Source organism: Ovis aries, chromosome 5, assembly GCF_016772045.2.
Source record: "Ovis aries strain OAR_USU_Benz2616 breed Rambouillet chromosome 5, ARS-UI_Ramb_v3.0, whole genome shotgun sequence".
In the NCBI taxonomy this organism is placed as follows: domain Eukaryota; kingdom Metazoa; phylum Chordata; class Mammalia; order Artiodactyla; family Bovidae; genus Ovis; species Ovis aries.
Genome location: NC_056058.1, coordinates 91,685,628 through 91,709,681, shown reverse-complemented (window position 1 = coordinate 91,709,681; position 24,054 = coordinate 91,685,628). Strand labels below are relative to the sequence as shown.

The 24,054-nt window shown below is 40.7% G+C and overlaps 1 protein-coding gene across 19 annotated transcripts in view; it reads left to right on the top strand.

Annotated features, from left to right (window-relative positions):
- The window catches only part of MCTP1 (multiple C2 and transmembrane domain containing 1), a 556,599-nt gene that overhangs the window by 520,297 nt on the left and 12,248 nt on the right, over positions 1-24,054 (top strand). For 13 of the 19 annotated variants that reach the window (XM_042250767.2, XM_042250765.2, XM_042250766.2 and 10 more), the window contains 2 exons: positions 18,434-18,543; positions 22,315-22,424. The exons of 1 other annotated variant lie outside the window; for it this stretch is intronic. In XM_042250767.2, coding sequence (XP_042106701.1) covers positions 18,434-18,543; positions 22,315-22,424 — 220 coding nt within the window. Of the gene's footprint in view, positions 1-15,875; positions 15,897-18,433; positions 18,544-22,314; positions 22,425-24,054 lie in introns of all 19 variants that reach the window. 5 more of the 19 variants (XM_060416015.1, XM_060416013.1, XM_060416014.1 and 2 more) reach the window with 1 other exon arrangement.

Sequence of the window (24,054 nt, the reverse complement as noted above, 5' to 3'; positions counted from 1 at the left end):
ATGCGGGCTCTAGGGCGTGTGGGCTTCAGCCCTTGTACCACATGGGCTCAGTAGCTGTGGCTCCCAGGCTCCAGAGCACAGTACTGTGGCACATAAGCTTGGTTGCTCCCCAGCATGTGGGATCTTCCCTGATCAGGGATCAAACAGTATCTCCTGCATTAGCAGGCAGATTCTTTTCCACTCAGTCACCAGGGAAGCCCCTAGTTAATGTTAAATACATCTAAACACAATAAGCATATTTAAATAACAAAACTGGTGAGCGTGATTGAATTTGTGAAACCAAATTCCTATATTTGGAATAGGTAAAATTAGTCTATAATTAATTATGTAAAATTAAACCTTAAATTTCAACAGTAAAAGTATAAGACTTCAATATATAAAGACAATATCCTATCTGAATGATATGACTAAATTTTTGTGTGCTAAGTCACTTCAGATGTGTCTGACTCATTGCAACCCTATGGATTGTAGCCCACCAGGCTCATCTGTCCATGGGATTCTCCAGGCAAGAATACTGGGGTGGGTTGTCATGCCCTTCTCCAGGAGATTTTCCTGAACCAGGGATTGAACCTGCATCTCTTACGTGTCCTGCCTGCCAAGTTCTTTAAATGACTAAAATGTTGATTAAATTTCTCAATTAAGCTAATAAGCTACTAAGGAGAAATACACAAACCATTTAGATGGATGAATATTTTATCCTGGCAGGAAAAAACCCATAGCAATAAGCACTATTAAAAACACTTTCCTTAAACCATGTTTCTTAAACGCAGTCACTGAGGACTTACTTCACCCTCATACTGATGAAACTCACAGGATGTGTGCCACTGGTTTTCTCTTGCACAAAATGACCTTACCTTGATTCCTGGCATCACTGCCTTATATTTTTAATTGATATTTCCCATTATCTTTGCTAAGCTAGAGGAAATAAATAAATGCCCATTTCCTAAAGAAAAGTATTTAAATGATCCTTAGAAACAGAAAAACAATGCAGAAATTAGAAGGAAAACTTTGGATTTGAACTAATAAAGTGAATAATAGAAATTCTTCTTTTAAAATGTCAATTTATAATGTCTTTGTTTGCCCCAGCTAACAATCTGCCTGGAGAGTGATACTTCTATTTGTATTTCAGCATAGCAGCAGTCTGGCTCAGATGAAATATCTAATTCTTAATACTGGTAGATGTGCCAAAAAGCCACACAAACCAGAAGGTTAAAAATAATTTCTATCAACTCTGCACAGTGTGTTTGAGGAAGAGCAGATTGTTGTAACTTTCATGCTTACAATCAGAGTGCATTCATAAACATGGGAATTTAAACATTTATATGTATCTGATATCCGGGACATAGTGGAGGGCAGGGAAGCCTGGCATGTTGCAGTCCATGGGGTGGCAAAGAGTAGGACATGACTGAGCAACTGAACAACATCAACAGTGTACCTGATATCGTAGAAACACCAAAAGCTGGTGTAATCTATTGTAATCTATCTTCTAACATTTATTGTAATCTATCTTCTAACATTCAATGATAGTAATAAAAATAATAGTGACAGTATTTTTGAGGACTTACTGTATACCGAGAGGAGGTGAAATATTTTACAAATTCAGTTATTTTATTATATTAGACATATATATAAATCTTTGCTGTATTTACTACTACTACTACTAAGTCACTTCAGTCGTGTCCGACTCTGTGCAACCCCATAGACGGCAGCCCACCAGGCTCCCCCGTCCCTGGGATTCTCCAGGCAAGAACACTGGAGTGGGTTGCCATTTCCTTCTCCAATGCATGAAAGTGAAAAAGTGAAAGTGAAGTCGCTCAGTCGTGTTCGACTCTTAGCGACCCCATGGACTGCAGCCCACCAGGCTCCTCCGCCCATGGGATTTTCCAGGCAAGAGTACTGGAGTAGGGTATAATTTTACATCCACATACGTATTTACTATGTACAAAAATATATATATACTATATACAAAAATATATATATACTATATACAAAAATATATATATACTATATACAAAAATATATATTTACTATATATATTCACTATATTTACTATATTTATATGTCTTTACTATATTTACTATATATCTACTTTATTTACTATATATATGTAAGTCTTTACTATATTTACTGTAAGACTTTGCTATATTAGATTTAAGAACAATCTTAAATCCCTCTAAGCGTGGTGATTTAGTCACCTGAGAGAAGCTATCCCTGAAATAGTCTTTGTCCTCCTGGGAAAAGTACGCAGAGAAAAGTTCTAGAAGTAGATCACACCCTCTTGCAGCTTCACTTCCTGCCTTCTTGCTACTGGAGTTTTCTTGATACGTTTTTAAAATAGGTGTTTGGTTTTATGTTGGTCAAGTTCTCACGCAATTTGTGTGTGTGTGGTGTTTGGCTCGAGTTGCTAATATTAGCTGTGATCCAGAACTCAAAGTGTTTATGATTTTATTATAGAGGTTCCTGAATGGTGGTAAATATGTATTTCTAACTCCCTTCTGAAACACATGGGAACAGGGGGCTAGCAGGAAAGGATGGAGCTCGAGGATGGGAGGCGTGTAACTCACAGACAGCAAGCAGGGGCACCTTCGAGAGATGCGCAGTGAGTCCTTCCTTCCAGCAGGTATGGCTTTAAAACTGGCCTCTGGGCCACCACCTTCGTGCAGGGCCTTTGCTGTCCCCAATTCTTTCAGCTTCTATGGAAAACAATTCCTTACTCTACTTCTTCTTTCTTTAGAATATTTATGTATTGGCTGCACCGGCTCTTAGTTGCAGCATGTGGGATATAGTTCCCTGACCAGGGATTGAACCTGGGCCCTCTGCATTGGGAGCATGAAGTCTTAGCTACTGGCCCAGCAGGGAGCACCCCCCTCCTCATCCTTCTTGATGTTGGCATCTCTGACACCAGGGCGTCCCTGGTGGCTCAGATGGTAAAGAATCTACCTGCAAGGTGGGAGACGGGTTCGGTCCCTGGGTGAGGAAGATCCCCTGGAGAAGGGAACACTCCTACCCACTCCAGTATTCCGGCCTGGAGAATTCCGTGGACAGAGGAGTCTGGTGGGCTACAGGCTATGGGTGGCAAAGAGTCAGGCACGACTGAGCAACTTTCACTCACTCTCTGGCACAAAGAGGATTGGCAGTAGAAGGCCCCATCAGAATATAGACTTGAGAGATGTTTACTTCAAGAGTCAGACCAAGTACAATGCACTTTACTAAAACTAGAACAGGGTGGGACAATGGTAATCTTTTTTTCCCCTTTACTGTGATCAGTTGGATGCAAATGCATCTGAAAATCAACCAGTTCTCCTTCTTGGAGCAGCAAATATAAATCTGATGGGGGTATTCACATACTTTAGAGCCTGAGCTCCTGCCTTCCCACCAGAATAATGAAAGTGAAAGTGAAAGTTGCTTAGTCATGTCTGACTCTTTGCGACCCCATGGAGTTCTCCAGGCCAGAATACTGGAGTGGTAGCCTTTCCCTTCTCCAGGGGATCTTCCCAACCCATGGATCGAACCCCGGTCTCTCGCTTTGCAGGCAGATTATTTACCAGCTGAGCCACCAGAATAATGAAACACACCTTCATTACCTGTGATCTGGCCAAATTCTCGATTGTTTTGTTTAGTTACTTAGTCAAGATCTGTCTTTGGTCTCCTAAGAAATCAAGAGAGCCAGGAATAAAAAGCAGGAATTGGTGGGAAAGAAAGAAAAAAAGCAGAGCCCTGTCTTTCTGTTCTTCTGCACCAGGTTAACTCAAGCACAGGCTCAATCGCCAATTCTGCTGGGGAGTCGATCCCAAAGAAAAGACTGTTACTTTCCTTAGGAGCAAATTGTGGCTATTAAACAAAATTCGAGTTGAGACGTTTTAACAGTAACGTGACGTCATTTCAAGCTTCATGAAAAGGGGTTAAATGAAAGACTGGTTAGGCTAGATGGATAAAATTCTTATTTTATGAAGGCAGTGAAAGAGACAGAAGTGCAAAATCAATAGCAAGGAGAACGGTGCAGAGCTCAAATAAATCACCCAACAGGGCCTGTGAACAGACCTGAGAAAGTAGTGTATTTCCTGGTGAAAAGACACTTTCACGCCCACTGCCTTGCCACCAGCTTCCTCTACCAAGGCCCTGCTCCAGCTCACTCTGAGTGAATGACTTTTCTACTTGTATTGTTGAGAAAGGGCTTCCCAAGTGGCCACAGTGGTAAGGAACCTGCTTGCCAGTGCAGGTAGATGTAAGAGACGTGGGTTCAATCCCTGGGTCGAGAAGATCCCCTGGAGGAGGGCATGGCAACCCTCTCCAGTATTCTTGCCTGGAGAATCCCAGGGACAGAGGAGCCTGGCGGGCTACAGTCCACGGGGTCACACAGTCAGACATGACTGAAGCAACTTAGCATACCCGCACACACATGGTTGAGAAAACAGAAGCAATTAGGAACCCCCGCATTGTCATGTCTTTCTTCCACCAAAGTCTCAGGCCAAAATCTCAGACCTGCCTCCTGTGTACAACACTCTTACCTTCCCTCCCGTTACAGGGGGGAGGTATCTCTGCCCTTCCCTCCATAGGGGCTTTGTCCTATCCCTTCCCACACGTCACCCCTGCAGTAGGTACCCCCTTTTATGCAGCATTCCTTTCGCCTCTGCACTGTATCATTCCTAGAGCAAGTAATGCATGGTAGCAGTGAAGTGAAGTGAAAGTCGCTCAGTCGTGTCTGACTCTTTGCAACCCCATGGACTATACAGTCCATGTAATTCTCCAGGCCAGAATACTGCAGTGGGTAGCCTTTCCCTTCTCCAGGGGACCTTCCCAACCCAGGGATCGAACCCAGGTCTCCCGCTTCGCAGGCAGATTCTTTACCAGCTGAGCCACCAGGGCAGCCCACAGGGTAGCAGAGCACTTCTCAGACTTTACCTTGCATGTGCATCGCCCAGGGATCTTCCTAAAATGCAGATCACCGTTTGAGTAAGCCTGCATTTCCCATCTTAAAAAAACCAAAATCCCTCTTTGACCCCATGCATATACTCGCTAGTCCTGTCCCCATTTTTTAGCACCCCTTTACAACCAGACTTTCTGAGAGTTGCTTGCAACGTGTCTGCTTTTCACTCGTTGCCCAGTCCGTCCACCCCAAGCTTCTGTCCCCACCGCTGAACCGAAATTGCTTTTGTCAGTAAACTCCGTTTGGTGAAAAACCCATGGACAGGGGCTCCTTGACCTTGCTGAAGCAGAGTTTCAGAGAGATTACCCCTCCCTCCTCCTCGACACACCTGCCATTACCTTCTGAGATGCCTCTTCCTCATTTTTCTTCTACTTCAGTCTTTTTCCGCCTCCTTTGCTGGCTCCTCCTGGTCTGCCTGACAGCCACATTTTGTTGTGCCCGGGACTCCGTCTTGTCCCTGGGTGATTCTTATTCCCAGGACTCTGTGGGCCTTCCACATATCACGGACTTCCAAATCTGTGTCTCCAGCTCTGGCTCATACCTCCATCCGGCTATTGCTGTCACCTCCTGAATATCTAACAGGCATATTTTTTGCAGCCCAAATGCATCCCTTCATCTCCTTTCTCCCCTAAGTTTTTGCTATTCCTCTACTCTTCTCTAGTTCAATAAACAAAACAAAACAAAACAAAACAAAAACAGCCTCATTTACCATGTCCCTCAACCAAGAATATAGGCAATTCTTTCTCTTTTTCTTACCTCGCAGATCCAATCTAGTATCACGTCTATGACGACTTTATTTGTAAAACATCCTGAATATGCCTACCTGGGTCTAAGCTTTCATCCCCTGGTGGACCGAAGGGGATGGTCTCTTGGTCTCCATTGTGCCTGAACGGTCTTTTTAAAATGTAAATTAGATTGGGGTTTTTTTTTGCCTGAAACTCTCCCATGGCTTCCCATCAGGCCTGGAATAAAATCACCGCTGCTCACTTTGCTTTATTTGCCGTGTGTGGCCTTGCCCGCTTCTCTGATACCTTCTTGCTCCGCTCCGCTCTCCACCTGGCTCCCTGCGGTGGGCATCCTTTGATTCCTCAGAGGAATTCACTTTGTTTCTGCTTAGCACTTGTGCATTGTCTGTCCTGGTTCCCCCACTCTTTCCCTGGTGAGTTCCTGGCTTGTTCTAGCGGTCAGCCTTTGGCTTCCAGATCAGTCTCCGTCCACCCCTTCTCCCACACACCAGCTTTTCCAGCTGTCTTGACAATGGCTTGGGGGGACTTGGCTGATGGGAGGTCCTGAAAGGAGGGGAGAAGGAAGAAAACGGGAGAATTTCCTTCTTTCTGTGTTTTCCTCTTTGTTCCTCCCCACCGTCCCCAGCACCACCTTTGGAGACATTTTCCAGAGCCATCCTCTCCTGCATAATCCCGAGTACCGCCAAGCAGTGGAGACCATGGCTCCAGCTCTTGGCCTGGTCCATCCACGTGGTCTGGCATCTGGCCCCATGACGCCCCCTCGCTCTGGGAGTGGCTTCCTGCTTCACCGATGTCTGTCACATTCTTATTCTCAGTGCAGCTGCTTATCTGAGTGAGATTCTGTGTGTCTGAAATGCCCGGACAAGTTTCTATCTTCCCGACCTAAGTGGGTCTCAGGGATGAAGTCTGTCCCCAAAGCAGCCCTCTTAGACCTCTGAGTCACTCTCCAGCCCAAGCACCTGTTTGACTCTGTCCATTACCTTTTTCACTTTCTGCAATTTTTCTTCTTCATTTACCTACATGTTTGTTTGGCGCTATCTTGCTTATTACCATTTGCCCAGAGTTTTGAATAATGTCTTACATGTAGTTGGTATTCAGTAAGTATTTCCTGAATGAATGCATAAAGGAAATGGACTGAGATTTGGTTAAACAGAATACTGCTCAAATGTGTGTGTGTAAGTTGCTTCAGTCGTGTCTGATTCTTTGTGACACTATGGATTGTAGCCCGCCCGGGGGACTCCTCTGTCCTTGGGATTTTCCAGGCAAGAATACTGGAGTGGGTTGCCAGGCCCTTCTCCAGGGGATCTGCCTGACCCAGGGATTGAACCTAAGTCTCTCCTGTCTCCTGCATTGACAGAGAGTTGTTTACCACTAGTGCCCCTGGGAATGAAGTTAATAATGATCAGCTGGCTTCTAAAACTCAGAAAAGAAAAAAGACAATAAGAGAAAGGGAAATTAGGCAAAAAAAAAAAAAGAAGAAGAAGAAAATGTTTCCCCTTGGGAAGAAGGAAAATTAGTGGGGAGAAGGAAACTAATCCGTATATAATATCTACTAATGCACCAGTGGCTTTATGTACGTGATTTCTTTCTGTTCCCATATCAATGTTCAGGTAGACATTATCTCTGTCTTACTGGTGGGGAAACTGAGTACCTGAGAGGCTGAGTAAATTGTACAAGTTTGCGTGGCTGTAAAACGCACAGCAGGATTCAAGCCCACCGTGGCCATCTGCTGATTAGGACAGGCCCAGGAGCTGCTATCAGTGTGATAGAGTGGGCCTTTGTTGTTTTCTTCCAGGTTGATTTCAGGATGAGCCTGTTTTTGTGATTTAGTCCGCGGCAAGAAAGGGGTTTAGGGGGTAGGCCCACCTCATATATCAGCAGCATCCCGTCGAGCACAAAGTTGTTTTTCAGGGACGTGCTACATATGGCATCGATAAAGAAAGATGGGCCAGTTCCCTTCAAATTCAGCAGGCCCTTTATTTGTACCTACGTTGCCTCTGTTTTGCTGAATTTCATTGAAGAGCCCTATTGTCTTCTTAAAGTGCACAATTAAGTTCTCAGTTTTGTTCTCAACTGCTACATTATGGCCAGGTCTGAAATGGTGGATTATATTAGATTATAAGCTTCGCTGGTGGCTCAGCTAGTAAAGAATCTGCCTGAAATGTGGGAGAGACCTGGGTTCAATCTGTGGGTCAGGAAGATCCCCTGGAGGAGGGCATGGCAACACACTCCATTCCTCTTGCCTGGGGAATCCCCATGGACAGAGGAGCCTGGTGGGCTACAGTCCAAGGGGTCGCAAAGAGTCGGACACGACTGAATGACTGAGCACACATATTAGATTATCCAGTTTATAGGGAAACTTGGGAAGAAAAGCCCCAAATGGTGGAACAAATTATTTTTTCCTAATGCTGATCTTCCTTGTCTGGTGGATTCAGGTCAGGTCAGGCCATGAACATGATTTTAACAGTGCGTTTTCCCATTGTTCTTAAGACCTTTTTCTATCCCCAAACATCGTGTTCTCAGAACCCTGAAAACTTACAGCAAACAAACAAATCACAGAAATTAAATAGCAATAAAACTGTTGTTGGCTTCATATAAAAAAATATTATCCAGTATTTAAATGGCAATTATTTCCAGAAACTTGGCAATTGTAACCGTACAAATGATGAAATTGATTCCAGTCGCAGTCCATCTCTGTTTGGAAAGGAAATACCAGTAGTGTTTGAAAAATGGATTATTAAAGACCTTGCTTTGCTGAAGGTGGCTCATATGTTCTATTTGCTAACACAGCATCTTGTTGGGGGAAAAAAAAATAAATGCAGCTTTTCCCTACCCCAGATTATTTTCACTACAGATCTTTAGAGCAGGAAATAAAAAACAGCTAATGGTTCATGGGGCATGTGGAATTAGTTTAAGCAAAGCCAAGCCCTGGTCCTGCTGACCGCCTCCTCTTTCCTGTGCTGTTTTGTCTATGCCGGCCTTAGAATATGTCAACAAATCTCTTTTAAGCTCTGATGGGAAGAAAGGAGGGCGATTCTCTCTCTTTCACTAAGGGAGTAATTTACAACAGATGTGCTTTCTTTCTTTTTTTTTTAAGAAAGGTACAAGTTTGTCTTGTAAAATATTTGTAAAGAAAAATAGCCTCCGGATTTCACAAAGTAATCCTTACTTGGTCTCGGAGATATCACAGAGAGTGTTGCTTTTATAACACTAATATAATTCTTTGCTCACTCAATTTGATTAAACTCAAGATTAGTTTTTGGGAAGAGCCAAGTTTAAATATCTAAAACAATGTAGTGAAGAAATACCATATGTTACTTGATGGCTTTTTGACAGTGACCTGAAAGGAGTCCAGTTTCAGTCATGAGACCTGGAATCCCAGGAACTCTAACTAGAGTAATGAGACCCTAACTTCTCCAAGCCTCCTTTCCTTATCCATAAAATGGGGAAACCACCTGCCCCTGCCATCCAAGTGGGAAGATAAGTTAAAAATGCTTAATAACGTCCTATACAAGGTGAACGATTTCCAACAAACCTATTCAAGAAAACATCTTCCAGGGTCCCATACCTTCATGTATATGCTTTTTTTTTTTTTGTATAGTTAGTAAAAGGAATCTTTTTTTAAAACTACTCTTTTAGTTAGTAGATTGGCAGCAAAGCGTGTGCTGTTTAAGATAAAATAATCTGATTCCTCCATGAGGCTCGTTGAAGAAAAAAACCACTGATTCTAATGGGAAGTGTTACCTGCATAAGTGCTGACAGATAAAAATCACATGAGAAAAAGGTGTATGCTTTGCTGAGTATGACTGACTTCAGCCTTAGTGAGTGTGCAGCTTTCAGCAGGCAGGGAATACTGGAAAGAGATGAATTAACTCCTCATTTTTCAAATCTCGTATCTCAGATGAGGACAGATACGGCTGGGGGCACCAAACGAGAGTGAGCATAGATGGGGGTAGAAGTTTGAGTTGGATGAAAGGCATCTGGTCTTTGGTTTGCTCATGTAGGGAATGAGAATAATACCACCCTTCACCCTTGTGTGACTGTTGCAAAGATCATGTAAATCAATACATGCTTATGTAAAATGATACAATCAGAGATAACCTGATTTTATTTAATGACAAAGAAATTATATAAACATAGTATCACAAATTAGGAGGAGAAAATTATCATCTTTATGAATATTTAATAAAATTTATCATTTAAAAGTTTTTCAGTGCTTCCTTTTCAGTCTCTTCAAACTGTTAAGTAACATTAATGGCTAGTATGTACTGAGCACTTTCTGTGTTCTAGACATTTGCGGTAAATGCTTTAAACAGTTTAAACTTAATTTTATAACCATCAAGGAGGGAGGCTCCATAATTATCCCCATTTTACAGATGAAGATAAGTAAATTGCTCAAAATCACACAGTTAAGGCCATAATGGAAGCACAACCTGAACTAGGGTTAACCAAAGAGCCAGTTAGTCAGAAATCTAGAGTAGGGACAACAGAGGATGAGATGGCTGGATGGCATCACCGACTCAATGGACATGAGTTTGAGTAAATTCGAGGAGTTGGTGATGGACGGGAGGCCTGGCGTGCTGCAGTCCATGGGGTCGCAAAGAGTCAGACGTGGCTGAGCGACTGAAGACTGTGGTTGTCTAGAAGGTTTACAACCTTCCCTAAACTCAGTTGCCCCCCAAAGCTGTGCATTTGGACTCCAGTCAGATTTTAAAACACATCTGGAAATGAAACAAATGATTTCGAAAGAGGCTTTAAACACACATGTACACACAACTTTTTCATTAGAAACTGGGATAAAGAAGAACTCTCCTGGCATTGCTGTTTAGATTCAGAAGCAAGCCCAGGCTTCTGCTCCCTACTCAGGCTGACAGTACTGGACCCACAGAAAGTGCAGGAGAAACTATTCCTGGCCATGTCCTCAAATAAATGTTGTCCTCAAATGAATCAGCCAAATAGCCTCGGGGGGCAGAGGCTATTCTACACCCTTGCTATCTCCTCTGTAAACTGGCTAATCATCACCAGAAGGGATTTTTTTAGGACACCCCTAACTTTTTTTTTTCAAAGGGTCCTAAGGACAGGCAGTGACTTGTCTTAGGCCACCATAATCCTGAGTGTGCTTTCACATTTTCTAGACCTTTCTACAATGCGTGCATTTTGACTTTGTAGAATTCTTATCTCAACACTTGGACTGTCCTGGGTGAAGGTTTCCTTTGTCACTGATTTTCCTGTCTGGTTGCTTGGGAACAGCAGCCTTGGGGCTTCTGCTGTGGCTTCTATCAAGGTCAGCCTGGAGCCAGGCCTTGTGGCCCTTTCCCTCGAGAGTCCATCTGAAGGCAGAGCTTCTCCTGGGACAGAGCGCCCTGAGATGGCATCATGTATAGGACCGCCCCCTGGAAAGTGTACTTCCTTCCTGCTGGCAAGGAGATTAGTCAAAGGTTTTGACATTGATATATAGCCGTAATCTTTCAAGCGATTACATGAACTAACTGGACAGTTACAAGGAATTTTCTTAAATGGTTAGAGGGAGACTAGCAAATCCCTTGAGGTCTACATGATGAGGGTTTTGAGTAGCAAGAAACTGGGCTCCAGGGAACTCTCCCTCCCAACAGCAGATTCATCTGTGCCCCCTGGGGACTTTCTATAAGGTTTATCTACATTTATATTTAATGGAAATATAACATTTTATGTATAGCCTTTTTACAAATAATAAAAAATTAGAACTTAAGGTGGGTAGTCAACGATTTCATTTCTGCCTGACTTCAAGTCATCTTCAAGAATATTCACCTTCACTTCCTCATATTCACCCCCAGGCTCTATCTGCTCCTCATCCTCCTGTCCCGTGGGGTGTCCCTTCTTCAAGTTTTCCTCTCCCCTATTTCCTTTCTCTTTCCTTCAGTCTCCTCTTTCTGCTCTTTCGTCCTTTTCCTTTTCTCTTCTTCCTTCTTGCCTTCCCTCTTTTCCTCCCTCCCTTTCTTTGTCCTTGTTTTCTTCTGTTCCTTCTTTCCTGGCTTTCATCACAACCTTTAAGAGCGCCAGCTGCCATTTTTAAATGCCTGTTTTCATTGCTTGGCCCAAGGGATAGCGCTTTCCAAATTTTTGTTATTTTGCAATCACCTTTAAAGTTACATGCAGAATGTTAACGGGGTGAGGAACAACTAAATGTGATTAAAAATTGTACTGTAGAAAATGAGTACGGAAAAGCGAAGTATACTAAATAGAGGAAGCAAAAAAAATTAAGACCAGGTAAATGTTCATTCTGGGGGAAAAAAAAAGAAAACATGTAAAGTCAGCAGAAGGAGGGGGGAAAAAAACCTCAATGTGACATTATAAAGAAACTAGTCTCTCTCTCTAAAATGGAATCTGACAAGCTGACACAAAGTCATCTGGGGCACGACTGAACATGCATAAGTTTCACTTGTTGAGGCGTACTCAAGTCGCTTCAGTCGTGTCCAACTCTTTGCGACCCTGTGGACTGTCACCCACCAGGCTCCTCTGTCCATGGGATTCTCCAGGCAAGAACTTTGGAGTGGGTTGCCCTACCTTCCTCTAGATATATTGAGGAGTTCTAATATTTCAAAAGTTTGTTTCAGAGGAACAAAAATAGAGAAAAATAATTTGAATTGTCTTGATAAGGAACTGTATGCCAAGTTTTACTGCTATATGACTTCTGCTACGGGACAGTTATTTGCACCAGATATTGTACTAAGAGCTCTATGTGGCTTATTTAACTTAGTCCTCTTTATGACCATGAAACATAAATATTTTTGAGAACTGTTTTACTTTTATAAAATAAAATATTGTCTTAAATGGTGTCCATCTTTTTTTTTTTTAAACAATGGGGTAACAATACTTCTTACTTTTTAAAAGAAAATATACTGTCTTAAATGGTGTCCATCTGTCTTTTTAAAAAAAAAAAAAACACTGGGGTAGCAATACTTACTTCAGACAAAACAGACTTTATTTTCCTTTTAATTTTGTATTATTTTCGGCTGTGCTGGGTCTTCGTTGCTGCAGACTTCTCTCTGGTTGCGGCGAGTGGGGGCTGCTCTCTAGTGTGGTGTGCAGGCTGCTCATCTTGGTGGCTTCCCCTGCTGCAGAGCATGGTCTCCAGGCCTTGGGCTTCAGTATTTGCGGCTCCTGGGCTCTAGAGCACACTCTCAGCAGCTGTGGTGCGTCGGCTTAGTTGCTCCACAACATGTGGGATCTTCTCGGATCACGGATCAAACCCGTTTCTCCTGCATTGGCAGGATTCTTTACCAGGGAAGGCCCCCCCATCTGTCTTCTTGACCTTAACCATACCTGGGACACTTTTAATATTTCAGTGGAGGGTTCCTATTTTCAAGGCGAATAATTGGAAAAAGAGCCACAGCACCCAGTAACCTGGGTAAGATTTGATATCATAAAAACTGAATAAGACACTGAGGTGAGATTCAGTAGTCAAGAGTTCCTGAGTTGTTGATTTCGCTGAGAATTTCAGTATTCTAGATTTAAGGCTGCAAGGTAGGTTTCTATGCCTGAAAAAAAGAAGGAATATTGCCACAAAGAAAACATTTTGCCACCTTATGTGCCTTTATTCAACCTATACCTCATGTCTAACATTTCCATAGGTTAGAAGTACAGATCTGAGAGGAAGTCAGTTTTGCAGGGCATTTTACTGAGTGAACTAAAACAGCTGTGCACTAAAACCATCTTTAGCATAAAAAATAAATCACGTGAAACGTAAACATATTCCAAACACAGTTGTATACTTGGTGCTATGTTTGCTCACAGAAGAGCTGTAGTCAACAGTAAACTATCACGATTATGTATCATAGAAAATAGAAGTCTTACTGCTCACCTTTTGTGAGGTTACCTAGCAGGACTTTAAAGGAAAACCAAAATCTGCATGCCTCCTCCAGAAGATCATAAAGTGAACATATGCTCTGGTTTCCTAGGACAGTTCTGTTTTGTGCTCATCCTGATATGAGACTTCATAGCACTCCCCTCTTACACTCTTAAGACAAGCTCTCACCCTAGAAAGTGAAATAAGTTGAATTTTATAACATCAATATTTTGAGCAACACATTCTACATGCCTGCTATGTTGAACACAGCACAGGTGTCCAACAGATTAGTTTTCTCTGACGTGAACAGGACTGACAGTGACCTCTTTGGTGTGAGTGACTGTGGCAAGATGCAGCTGGGTGCACAAGGAACCCACCCCCACAGAACACACATCCCCTGACACCCATTACCTTGGCTTCCTGTTCTCTTTTGGAACAGAATCTGTGACTGGCAGCACATACTGATTCCTTAGGTCTTGAGTTTCCTCAATATCTCACAGCTAGGGACCAGAGAGTTATTTGGAAAAATCCAGTTCATTTTCTAATGGGATACGTGATAGTAAAATAGGTGAATATGAGTCACTGTATTTCAGGTGTGCAGTTATTGATATTTTGTGGACTATTGAAAATAACTAAATTTTAAAAATCATATGGAATTTAGAAAAAAACTTGTATAATATACATCTCACATGTTTTCAGATTTACAGTTATAGTTCTATTTTACAGGTAAGTTTCTTTTTACATCTTGAAAAGAAACCTTAATAATGCATTAACAAAAAAAGGAAACAACAGTGTCATTTCCAAGCTTTTCAATGATTCAGTACCCTATGATATTTTTTCCATTCAGGCTGGTTTATAAAGGAAAGTAAAAATGACAATAAAAGAGAAGTATCAATTTATTCTCTACTAATAAAGTACTGAACATTAATGAAAAAAGTGTGAAATATTGGAAAGAAACACAGAGCAATTCCATTACCCATTGCAGTTTTGGGTCATATACTGTATATAAAGAGTAATTACTTCATTGGTTGGAGACCTCAGTGGAGGAATATAGAATTTGATGAAAGATTTTAAAATAAAAAATTTTATCCCAAAGCATTTCCTTTTCAAAATTTGCCAACACTCCAGACTTTTTTATTTTGAATTTTGGTGGTGAGGGGTGACAAGGATGGGTATGCAGAAGAAAGAAATTTTAAATGAGGAGATTTTTAAAAATTCTTTAGCCAATACTCAACATTAGTACTTGGATTTAAAGTATCTACTAAAAATAGTCTTTGTAGATGCCTAAAATGACACATCTTATTAATGAAGGGCTCATATTTTATATTTGCACACTACATTATTAATGTTAAATCTGGTGGTTTCTAACAACCTTCCAATTTCCATTTTTGAATCAAGATTCTAGATTTCATTTTCTTGCTGATCATGGTGTTTACAATAATAAGTTTCCAAATCTTTGCAAGTCTTTTCTTCTTGTTTATCCTCACAGGGATCCTGTGTGGGAACTGAAATCTTGGGTAGAATGAGAAGGTCACAGTATATCATGCAGAGAATAGACTTCGAGTTGGCTAGTTGTAGTCCTAATTCCAAGTGCTGTCATTTTCCGTGAGCCTGTTTTCTCTTCTGTAAAGTAGGGAAAAATACATTGTAGGGTGGTGGTGAGGACTGAATGAGCTACGTGAAGAGCACTTTATGGTGCTTAATGAGTGTCTGTTTACATTCTACTTCTTTCTAAAAATAATTTAGAATACAAAAAAATAAATTAAGGAAAAAACACATCAACTGTATAAAATCATGTCCAGTGAGTGCTGATTCATTTATGCCTTCTATCCCTATTACTTTTATAGTGATGTTATAGAAAATCGGGGAACTATTCTGGTTATAAAAGTAAAATATATTGATTGCAAAGAATTTGAATATTATAGGAAGGCATGAGGAAGGCAAATATCCATTTTACCTTTAATATTTTGACATATTCCCTTCATCATTTTCCATCCTACCCATTTCAAAAATGTTAGGATTATGCTGTATATCACATTTACTTCCCATTCTTTTAAATTTCTAGTAGATCATAAGTATTTTCACTCTTATAAGCAGTATTTTGTGATTTCCTAATAGTCTATCATTTGTATTAACATAGTTATATACCCAACATGTTAATGATTTTTGTTTTTGTTACTATAAAAAAAAAACTGCCATGAAAACTGCTTCAGATGTTTGTTGAATATACTGGAAATCCCATCCCTTCATTTGTCATATTTTTCAAATTTTTTTCCCACTTAGCCTTTTAAATTTATAACTTTTGATGTAAGATTTTATGTAACTATTGCTACTAATTATTTTTCTTTGTGATTTTCTTTACTGCTTGTATGTTTAGAAAGTTCTTTCCTATTCCAAGGTCAGTAAATAACTTACCTATCTTTTCTTCTGCTTTTATAATTCTTTTTTAGTTATTTTCTTTTAAATTAATTTAATGTATATTTGGGATACTTTAGTTTGAGACAGATGCTGAGGTAGATTTGAGCTATCTCAAATATGCTTGAGAATCTATTAAGGCATGATTTAATATAATTTTCCCCAAATAGTTAAAGCAATTACCCAGTAACATAATATTTTCTTCTTTATGATAGATTTATGATGGTGCTTTATCATACGATTCCTCTTTTAATGCTTATCTTTCATATTTTAATTACTTAAATATCTGGTACAATAAATGCTTTCTCATTATTTCTCTTCTGCAAACATTGCTTAGCTATAAGTACTCTTCCAAACAAATTTTAAAAATACTTCATCAAATTCTCCCCATTTTACTTTACACCAAACACATTAGGATTTGCTTGAAATTGCAAAATTAAACCTTTATGTTCAACTAAAAGAATACATTCTTTTAATATTTAGTGTTCCATTGCAGAAATTTATTATCTCTAATTTCTTAATAAAGATTCTGTGCATTTCTTATTAAGGTATGGCTAAGTACCTTATACATTTTATTGCTATTGTGAAAGAAATATTCTTCACCTCATAATTTCAGACTGGTTAGAGTTTATTCTCAGCAAACTTTCATTGTATAACCAGCATGCTTCATCTTCAACTTGATTTATTCTGGATGTAGAAAAATATTTTGTAAGAACACATTACTTCATAGATGTAAATGAACTTAGCTGGTGCTTGATGGAGAACACTGAAGGCCGTGGAGATTATTAGAGCAGACCAATTCTGCAATTATAAAAGGAACAAGGAGCCACTGATTGTCCATTTTATTCTAAAATGTACAATTGCATAGTTGAAATGAATGCATTTTGTTTTATTCCTGGGGAGGGGGAAAAAAGACCAGAAATTGATGTACCCGTGTTTGTAATGACAAGTGAAGGGCAACTTTTGAAGACAGTGGGGACTCCAAGAGTGTGTCATTGTTCTCTAAACTTTGAGCCTCAAGCATTTCATCTACCTCATTGCCTGACAGTCCGTTTGGCATAAGTGAGATGAATCATGTAGGCAGTATCTCCTGTGGGAATTAAATTTAAAGTGAAGGCTCTAAGTAACTGGTATCTAAAGATCATGTTATAAAACTGGCATCCACATCCCCAGTCCCACTGTACCCTGTTGTCCTTGGAGGCTGCCCACACACCTGTCATTCACTTGCCCTCACTTTCCAAGGTGGCAGGATGCCAGCCCCAGCCAAGTGTTCACAGTGCAAAGTGCTTTAGACTCTGCTAAAATGAAAGTCAGTATGTAAATGTGCAACATGACGACATTATTATTCTGGTTTCCTGGCTGCTTCCAGCAAGCACTGACTGCCACATGAGGTCTCAAGTGTTCTGGCAGTGTGCAAGTGTTCAGAAGAAGTTAAAAGTAATGAAATTGGATCTACATTTCCACAGAGATTCAAGCTGGCATGGAGAAATGGAGTCATGGGTTGGATGGTCTCCATCAAACAGCCTAGGCAAGTGCCTTTGGTGCCAGGCTACTAAGCAGAATTTTCTATCATGAAAGGCGACCATTATTTCTTCCGCTGGGTCTAAAATTACAAAACGTGCACATTACCCCCTAGGTTCACACCACTCTTTGGGTGCTTTATGCTGAATCCGCACCCATTTGCTGGAGCACACACCAGCTTTGCCTACGTCCAGCACAAGTTTTAAGATGAGGAATTAAATACAAATAGAGGGAAAATGTTTAGTTAGAACCCTGACTAATCACCCATTCGCTGGAGCACACAGCTTAGGGCCAACACAAGTATTAAAAGGAAGAATTAAATACAAATAGGGGGAAAATGTTTAGTTAGAACCCTGACTAATAGAGCATGAAGTGGAAGCTCTATTCTTAAGCAGGGACCAGGCTATGTATTTTGCTGTCCCTAAGGCGCTGTCTAGAATTGTCCACTTACTGGATTTCAGTTGATTTTATTATTTTTAATTAAAAAAAAACACATTTTTTGAGTGTGCAATTTTCATTGCTCACAGGTCTTCTTATTTACACCCAGCATTCCCTGCTATTAAAATAACCTGGAGCCAAGACCAAAGTTAGGTCTGTGGGTGGCAGGCCAGAAACCTGGGTCTGCTGAGTATCGTGTCATGGTGGGCCCAGGGTCAGCAGAGATTCCAGATTTGGTCATTCTGAGACCTGATCTCCCTCTTACCACTTCACGCTTCTGTCCGCCTGCTGAAATGTTTCTGTTCAGCAGGGCAAGAGCCACAGAATCTGAGTCTTGTGCTTTGCAGCCACCTGTACCCTGACACAGGTCTACAACGCTGAGTGCTCTTCCTGGTCCACCTCCCTTATCTAAAATTTTCATGGGCTGCACGCATCCACTTATATCCATGGAAAAATGAAGTTCATTTAAGAATGTACGTGTTGACAATGAAAAGAATTCAAGCCCTGAAGGATATAGATACCTTTACTCACATAGAATCTCTCTTTTTTATTGTGTTTTAGGACAGTGAAAAAAAGGGATTTATAAATAAAATTTATGCCATCCAGGAGGTATGTATCAGTGTCCAGAACATCCTAGATGAAGTGGCTTCCTTTGGCGAAAGGATAAAGAAGTGAGTGATGCTGACATGCGAGCCCTGGCTTTCTGGGGGACAGTGTCCATTTGTTTCTCAGAGGGTGAAATGCCACATTCTTTCTGGCAGGGGACACTCCGTCTGGGTGATCTATTGCTCAGTTTCATCATTATTTACTTTGTTTCTGCCAGTCTTTGGTTTTATGAAAGTTCTGTCAATTTCCTCCTTGAAATTTAGAACATATTGGTTGGAAAGAAGTCATACTTGTAGCTTTGAAAAAAATAACACCGTCCTAAATTTTAGCACATTTTCACAGCGAGACTTTGTTCTTAGAATATGAAATTGCAATAGGAAAAAAAAAAAAAGAGTTAAATGAGGATTTCAGGTAATCAAGACACACCTGCATTTTATTATTGGTCAAGTTAGTTTCATCAATAAAGTTTAATTAAAAAAATATTATAAATAGCACCCTGGAAAATATTCTTTCAATTCTAACTAGCTGAGATCATAATTATAGATGAAATAAACTAATACTTTGTCATTTAGAAAATAAACAATTTTTATAATTTAAAAGTTAAGAATTAGAGATTCAAGGAGAACAAAAGTAAAATTAAGAAACATAATTTGCATTTTACTTTATCTTATATACTTATATTTTAAAACAACTGATTATAAACATGGTAAGGTAGATTTATAATTAATAACCAGTAAAAAGTATACTAAGGGCTCATGCCACTAAACTACATGAAAATAGGCCTGCATATTGATTTCTAAACGGTCTGTTCAAGAAGGGGTGCTTTATACCTGGATAAGCCTATATGTTTCTAGTTTCATATCTCTATTCATTGTTTATTATTCATAACCAAAAGTGTGCAGCAGACTTGGATGCTTGGGCATACACAGAAATTGAAAGGAGTAAATTATTTAAACTAAAGGTGTGGGTCGTTCATTTGGTACCTTTCATGTTTCAAGGCATAATGCATTTTATTTTGTATAATTTTTAATACATTTCCACATATGCATAGGTGCTGAGTTTCCACTTTCTCACATTAGACACAACAGCCTCCCTCTGACTCCCAAATGGGACTTTTAAGCAACATTCAGTATCAGACTTCTAAAGATTGATTTCCACATCTTTCTTCTTCGTGTTATTTCCATCTCTAAGAAATGTTTCCTTGTTCTCCACAACCTATCTGCAGAAGCAGAGTGTAAAGTCCTAAATGGGGCATTTCCCTACTGGGTGTTGTCCCTTTCCTGAGGTACAGTGTGTGGATTATCTAATAGGAATATCTCATTTATAGCAGAAGACCCCGGGTCAGCTCTGAGGTCAGGACTGTGAGTGCCTGAAGGGGCGAGGCTTCTTTGTAACTCTGGGGGTTAGGAGACCTCAGACAGGTACTGGAAGAGACTATGGCCAGTTGAAGGAAATAACCAGGTCGTGGTTGTAGATCAACCTTGGGGAAAACTGGATTTGCTCGAACTTTCTAAGGGGTAGACAGAGATAGAGGTATAGGCTGAGGTACAAGAACATAGCATAGTATCTAGTGAGTCTTGTAGGAACCCTCTCTTATGCATAATCATCTTTGGACTACTAAAATGAGACAAACTCCCCTGGAGTCACATTGGATAGAATGGATCTATCTAGAAACCAGATTTAGATGCGATCTTTAAGTACAAAATGGAAGTCTCCATAATTACATCTTGTTATGAAATAATCCTCCCAGAACTTTCTTCAATAGCATCTCTTGGGGGGGGGTGGTTGGGGGGGAATGGTATAGGATCACATTCTAGATTTAGATTCCATGATACACTGTGGAAATAAAAAGGGTGGTCTTTTTTTCCTCTGACATTAGCTACACTGGTGTTCGTTGCCATTTATCCTTCCAAGAGGAATAAGAACACAGGGAGCACTTCAGTGAGGCTGCCCAGGAGGAGGGTTTTCCACGTGAGGATGGTGTGACGGATGGCTCTGAGCTCAACCACAGGAGAGCACACAGACCCTCAGCCTTCTGTTCTCTCCACAGCGGGCAGAAGCAAGGGGACTACAGGTGTCAGTGAGGAAGGAAGGCATGCTCCTTTACCTGGTGGCAATTACAGGACGCTCACTCTGGCCATAGGACATAAAAAAACGCAACAGAAAAGCCAGACCCCAAGAGTTACTAAAAATAAGACAACCTGGTTGGATCCAACTGTGGCTTTTTTATTGGGGGAAAAAAATATTAGGAGATGTGACCTAGAGAAAGACAAAAAGCAAGTCATATGCCACAGAGTTAAGGAATAACTCTGTATTAGGAATACGTATTAGGCTGAAGGGTAGTACATGAGAAAATCTCGTGACAAACATCCTTTATTGGACTACAGACTTCTCTGGAAAAACCCAGTCCAAGTGAACAGAGCATCCATTACTAGGAAATTAGAAGAAATAAACACTGACAGTTATCCATATCATGCACAATTTCAATATTTTCTCCAAGTGTCTTTGGGGCCCTTCTCACTGCTAAGAAGTGCTGAACAGTACTTCTAGAGCTTAATGGCTCTAAATAATATCACCTTGATTCATGTAAACATACTGCCATCACTACCAGTCTTTCTGGATACAAGAAAAGCTGTCTTCATTTTATACCAGGAAAGCTGATGCTCAAAGAGGTCGACCACCTGAAGTCACATAACAGAATCTAGGCTTTGAACACAGATTTGCTACTTATTTTGGTTGTTTTCATTAAATTATGCTGAAGAGTCACTCAAACATACGTTAGTTCCTCCTTGGAGGCTGAGCACTGAGGCAGTAGTATGCCTGTAAATGGAGACACGGTTCATATACCTGACCTCGAAGGCTCCACGCAGTGAGTCTGTTTATAATTTTGTCACACTCTCTTAAAAACTATCAGACTTACTACGGATGTTCTACACAAAAAGCCTGAAAATATCTATTCTTTCCATGTTCTGTTTGCCTTCTGTCATGATTTTTCCTTTCTTTTTGTCCCATTGAAGTCTTTCCCATCTTCTTGGTACTATTTTGTAACTTCTCCTTCTGTTCGTTGATGCCACTTTTGTTCTTTGTTCTGATGTTTTATCCCTGTCAATACTCAGTCTTGCTTCCATCTCTGGCTCTAACCCTCTACATTATCAAAAGCCCACCCTTTTCCAGCTTAAACTTCCTTTGTAGTCTTCAAATGTGCCATGTTCTCCTTTGCTGAAACAATGCAGGGAGAACAGCAGATAATGTGTTGACTTTACTTCCTAATTATCTATGTACTGCTGGGAGGAGGGCAATGATGGGAACAAAGTTTTTACAAAATTTCCCCTTGCTGACTTCTAGTTCCATCTGAAACATAGCTGAAGTGGAAAGTATTTTTCTAAGGGTTTCTGAAGTTCTGAGGATTTCCACAACAGTGTTAAGATTTAGGTCTACAGACAATTGCTGGCAATATTTTATTTCCACTGTGGGTAAACCTATGTGAGAGTTCACAGAAGAAAGAATGGTAGGGGCATTCTCCTCTATCAGAAGTTGGAGAAAACAAGATTGAGTACTAGTTTTAGAAGTAGAAAAAGATTTTTAAACCCTGAGAAGTCACCCAAGTAGTACGATGACTTTATACCCTGAAGTCACCTCAGCCAACGTGGAGGGGGTTGGTGTCAATAACCCTTACCTGGGTCCTATATTCAGGAAAGCCCACAACCATTGGCATCTCTTCCCCAAAGAAATAAGTCTTTACTAGATCTGCAGTCCAGAGTTTGAATCACATTCGTTTTCATCTTTGAGAAATGTGTGAAGTGCTCAGATTGCTGATGTGTTGATTTCTCATTCAGTACTTTCAACTGGACCGTCCCATTCTTAAGCTGGCTGGCCATTGTAGCCCTCTGTGCGTTCACAGTCATCCTGTACTTCATTCCGCTGAGATACATTGTCCTTGTCTGGGGTAAGTAAAGCCTCTTTAAAAAAAAAAAAACTGTCAGAGCTGCTAAGAACAAACTATTTTTAAGGGATGAGTTATACTGTCAGTAGCTCCCTATATTTATGGTCATGAAGCTATTCTATGATGAAAAGAGACAGGTCAGCTTAAAATCACAACAGTCTGAAGATTTAGGTCTACCTGCAAAATGCATTTCTCTTATCTGGCACCATAGGCTCCATCATACTATAAACATGTAGTGGTGCAGATTCTCCATACATCAAAGTGTAGCTTTGTCTAGATACCACTCTGATTTATTTTCAGCACTTACACGTAAACAGAGGCATTGCGATCTATATGGTGCATTTAGGACAATATGCTTCTGTGCTGTGGTAATTTATCTTGTGGAAGTGTCCGTAAACATGGTCCTATATACGGCTGCATGTTTAAGAGGTCACCCCTAGGAAACAGGAAGAGGGTCTTTGGCATCGGAAGGCTGCTCGGGAACAAAAACTTCTGCTCTGTGTGTACCCAACAAGAATGCTTCTGTAAAAACCCACTTTCAAGGTGCTATCTGGGAAGGGGCTGTCCTAATTTTTAATGCAATTATGCTGCATGCTGACAGTTCCTACGTACCTAGACTCTATTCAGGGCTTCCCTGGTGGCTCAGATGGTAAAGTGTCTGCCTGCAATGCGGGAGACCTGGGTTCGATCCCTGGGGCAGGAAGATCCCCTGGAGAAGGAAATGGCAACCCACTCCAGTATTCTTGCCTGGAGAATCCCATGACGGAGCATCCTGGTGGGCTACAGTCCATGGGGTTGCAAAGAGTCAGACACCACTGAGAGACTTCACTTTAGACTCTATTTAAGGTGGTACTTACAGCACTCTTCATAGTTTGGAGTTTGTTTTCCTCAGCCAACAAAATTCTTTTGATTGGAAAACTCAATTTTCAGTCTCAGATTGATAAACGTATAAAACTACATTAATGAGATACATATATATAAATGAGACTGGGTAGGAGTAGAATGCTCTACTTGCCCCTGGCCTGTATATACCCGAGATTACTAAACTTATACAAAATGCAGAGAGCCAAATGGGTTTTAACTTCAGAAAACATGGGACTTACACTGAAAGCATAAAGATGAAAAGGAAAGTTTTGATTTTTTCCTATCAAGGCTTTTAAAGAAATATGCTGGAATAAAATGGAAAAGGGTCTGATGTCTCCAGGGCCCCCTGTCTTAAAATCCTTGAATCTCACTCTTCTTTTTGGCTGTCTTGTCATATCTTGAGCAAGCCTCTTGCCCTTTTTATCACCATCATTACCTTTACATCTTGGGTAGGGAGTGGAGGGTGAAGGGAAGGGTGATTAGGTTTTCTTGTCTTAATTCCTATAATCTAAAGAAACAGGAGAGTGCTTTCATTATCCAAGGGAAGAGGTATTTCCCTATGTTCTTGGGACCGGATTGTATGTTCTTTCATTCCTTCCTCTGATATTTAAAACAGATGCTGTTTTATTGAAGGCATTAGGGTAGGGCATTAGGTGTGGCAGTTTATTACCTCTAACCTACCCAGGTCAGACCTGCCATCTCAGTTGCGATAGGTGGGGAACTTCTGGTTTCTTTTCCCCAGGCTGTCAGAAAGTGGAGCCCACAGCAG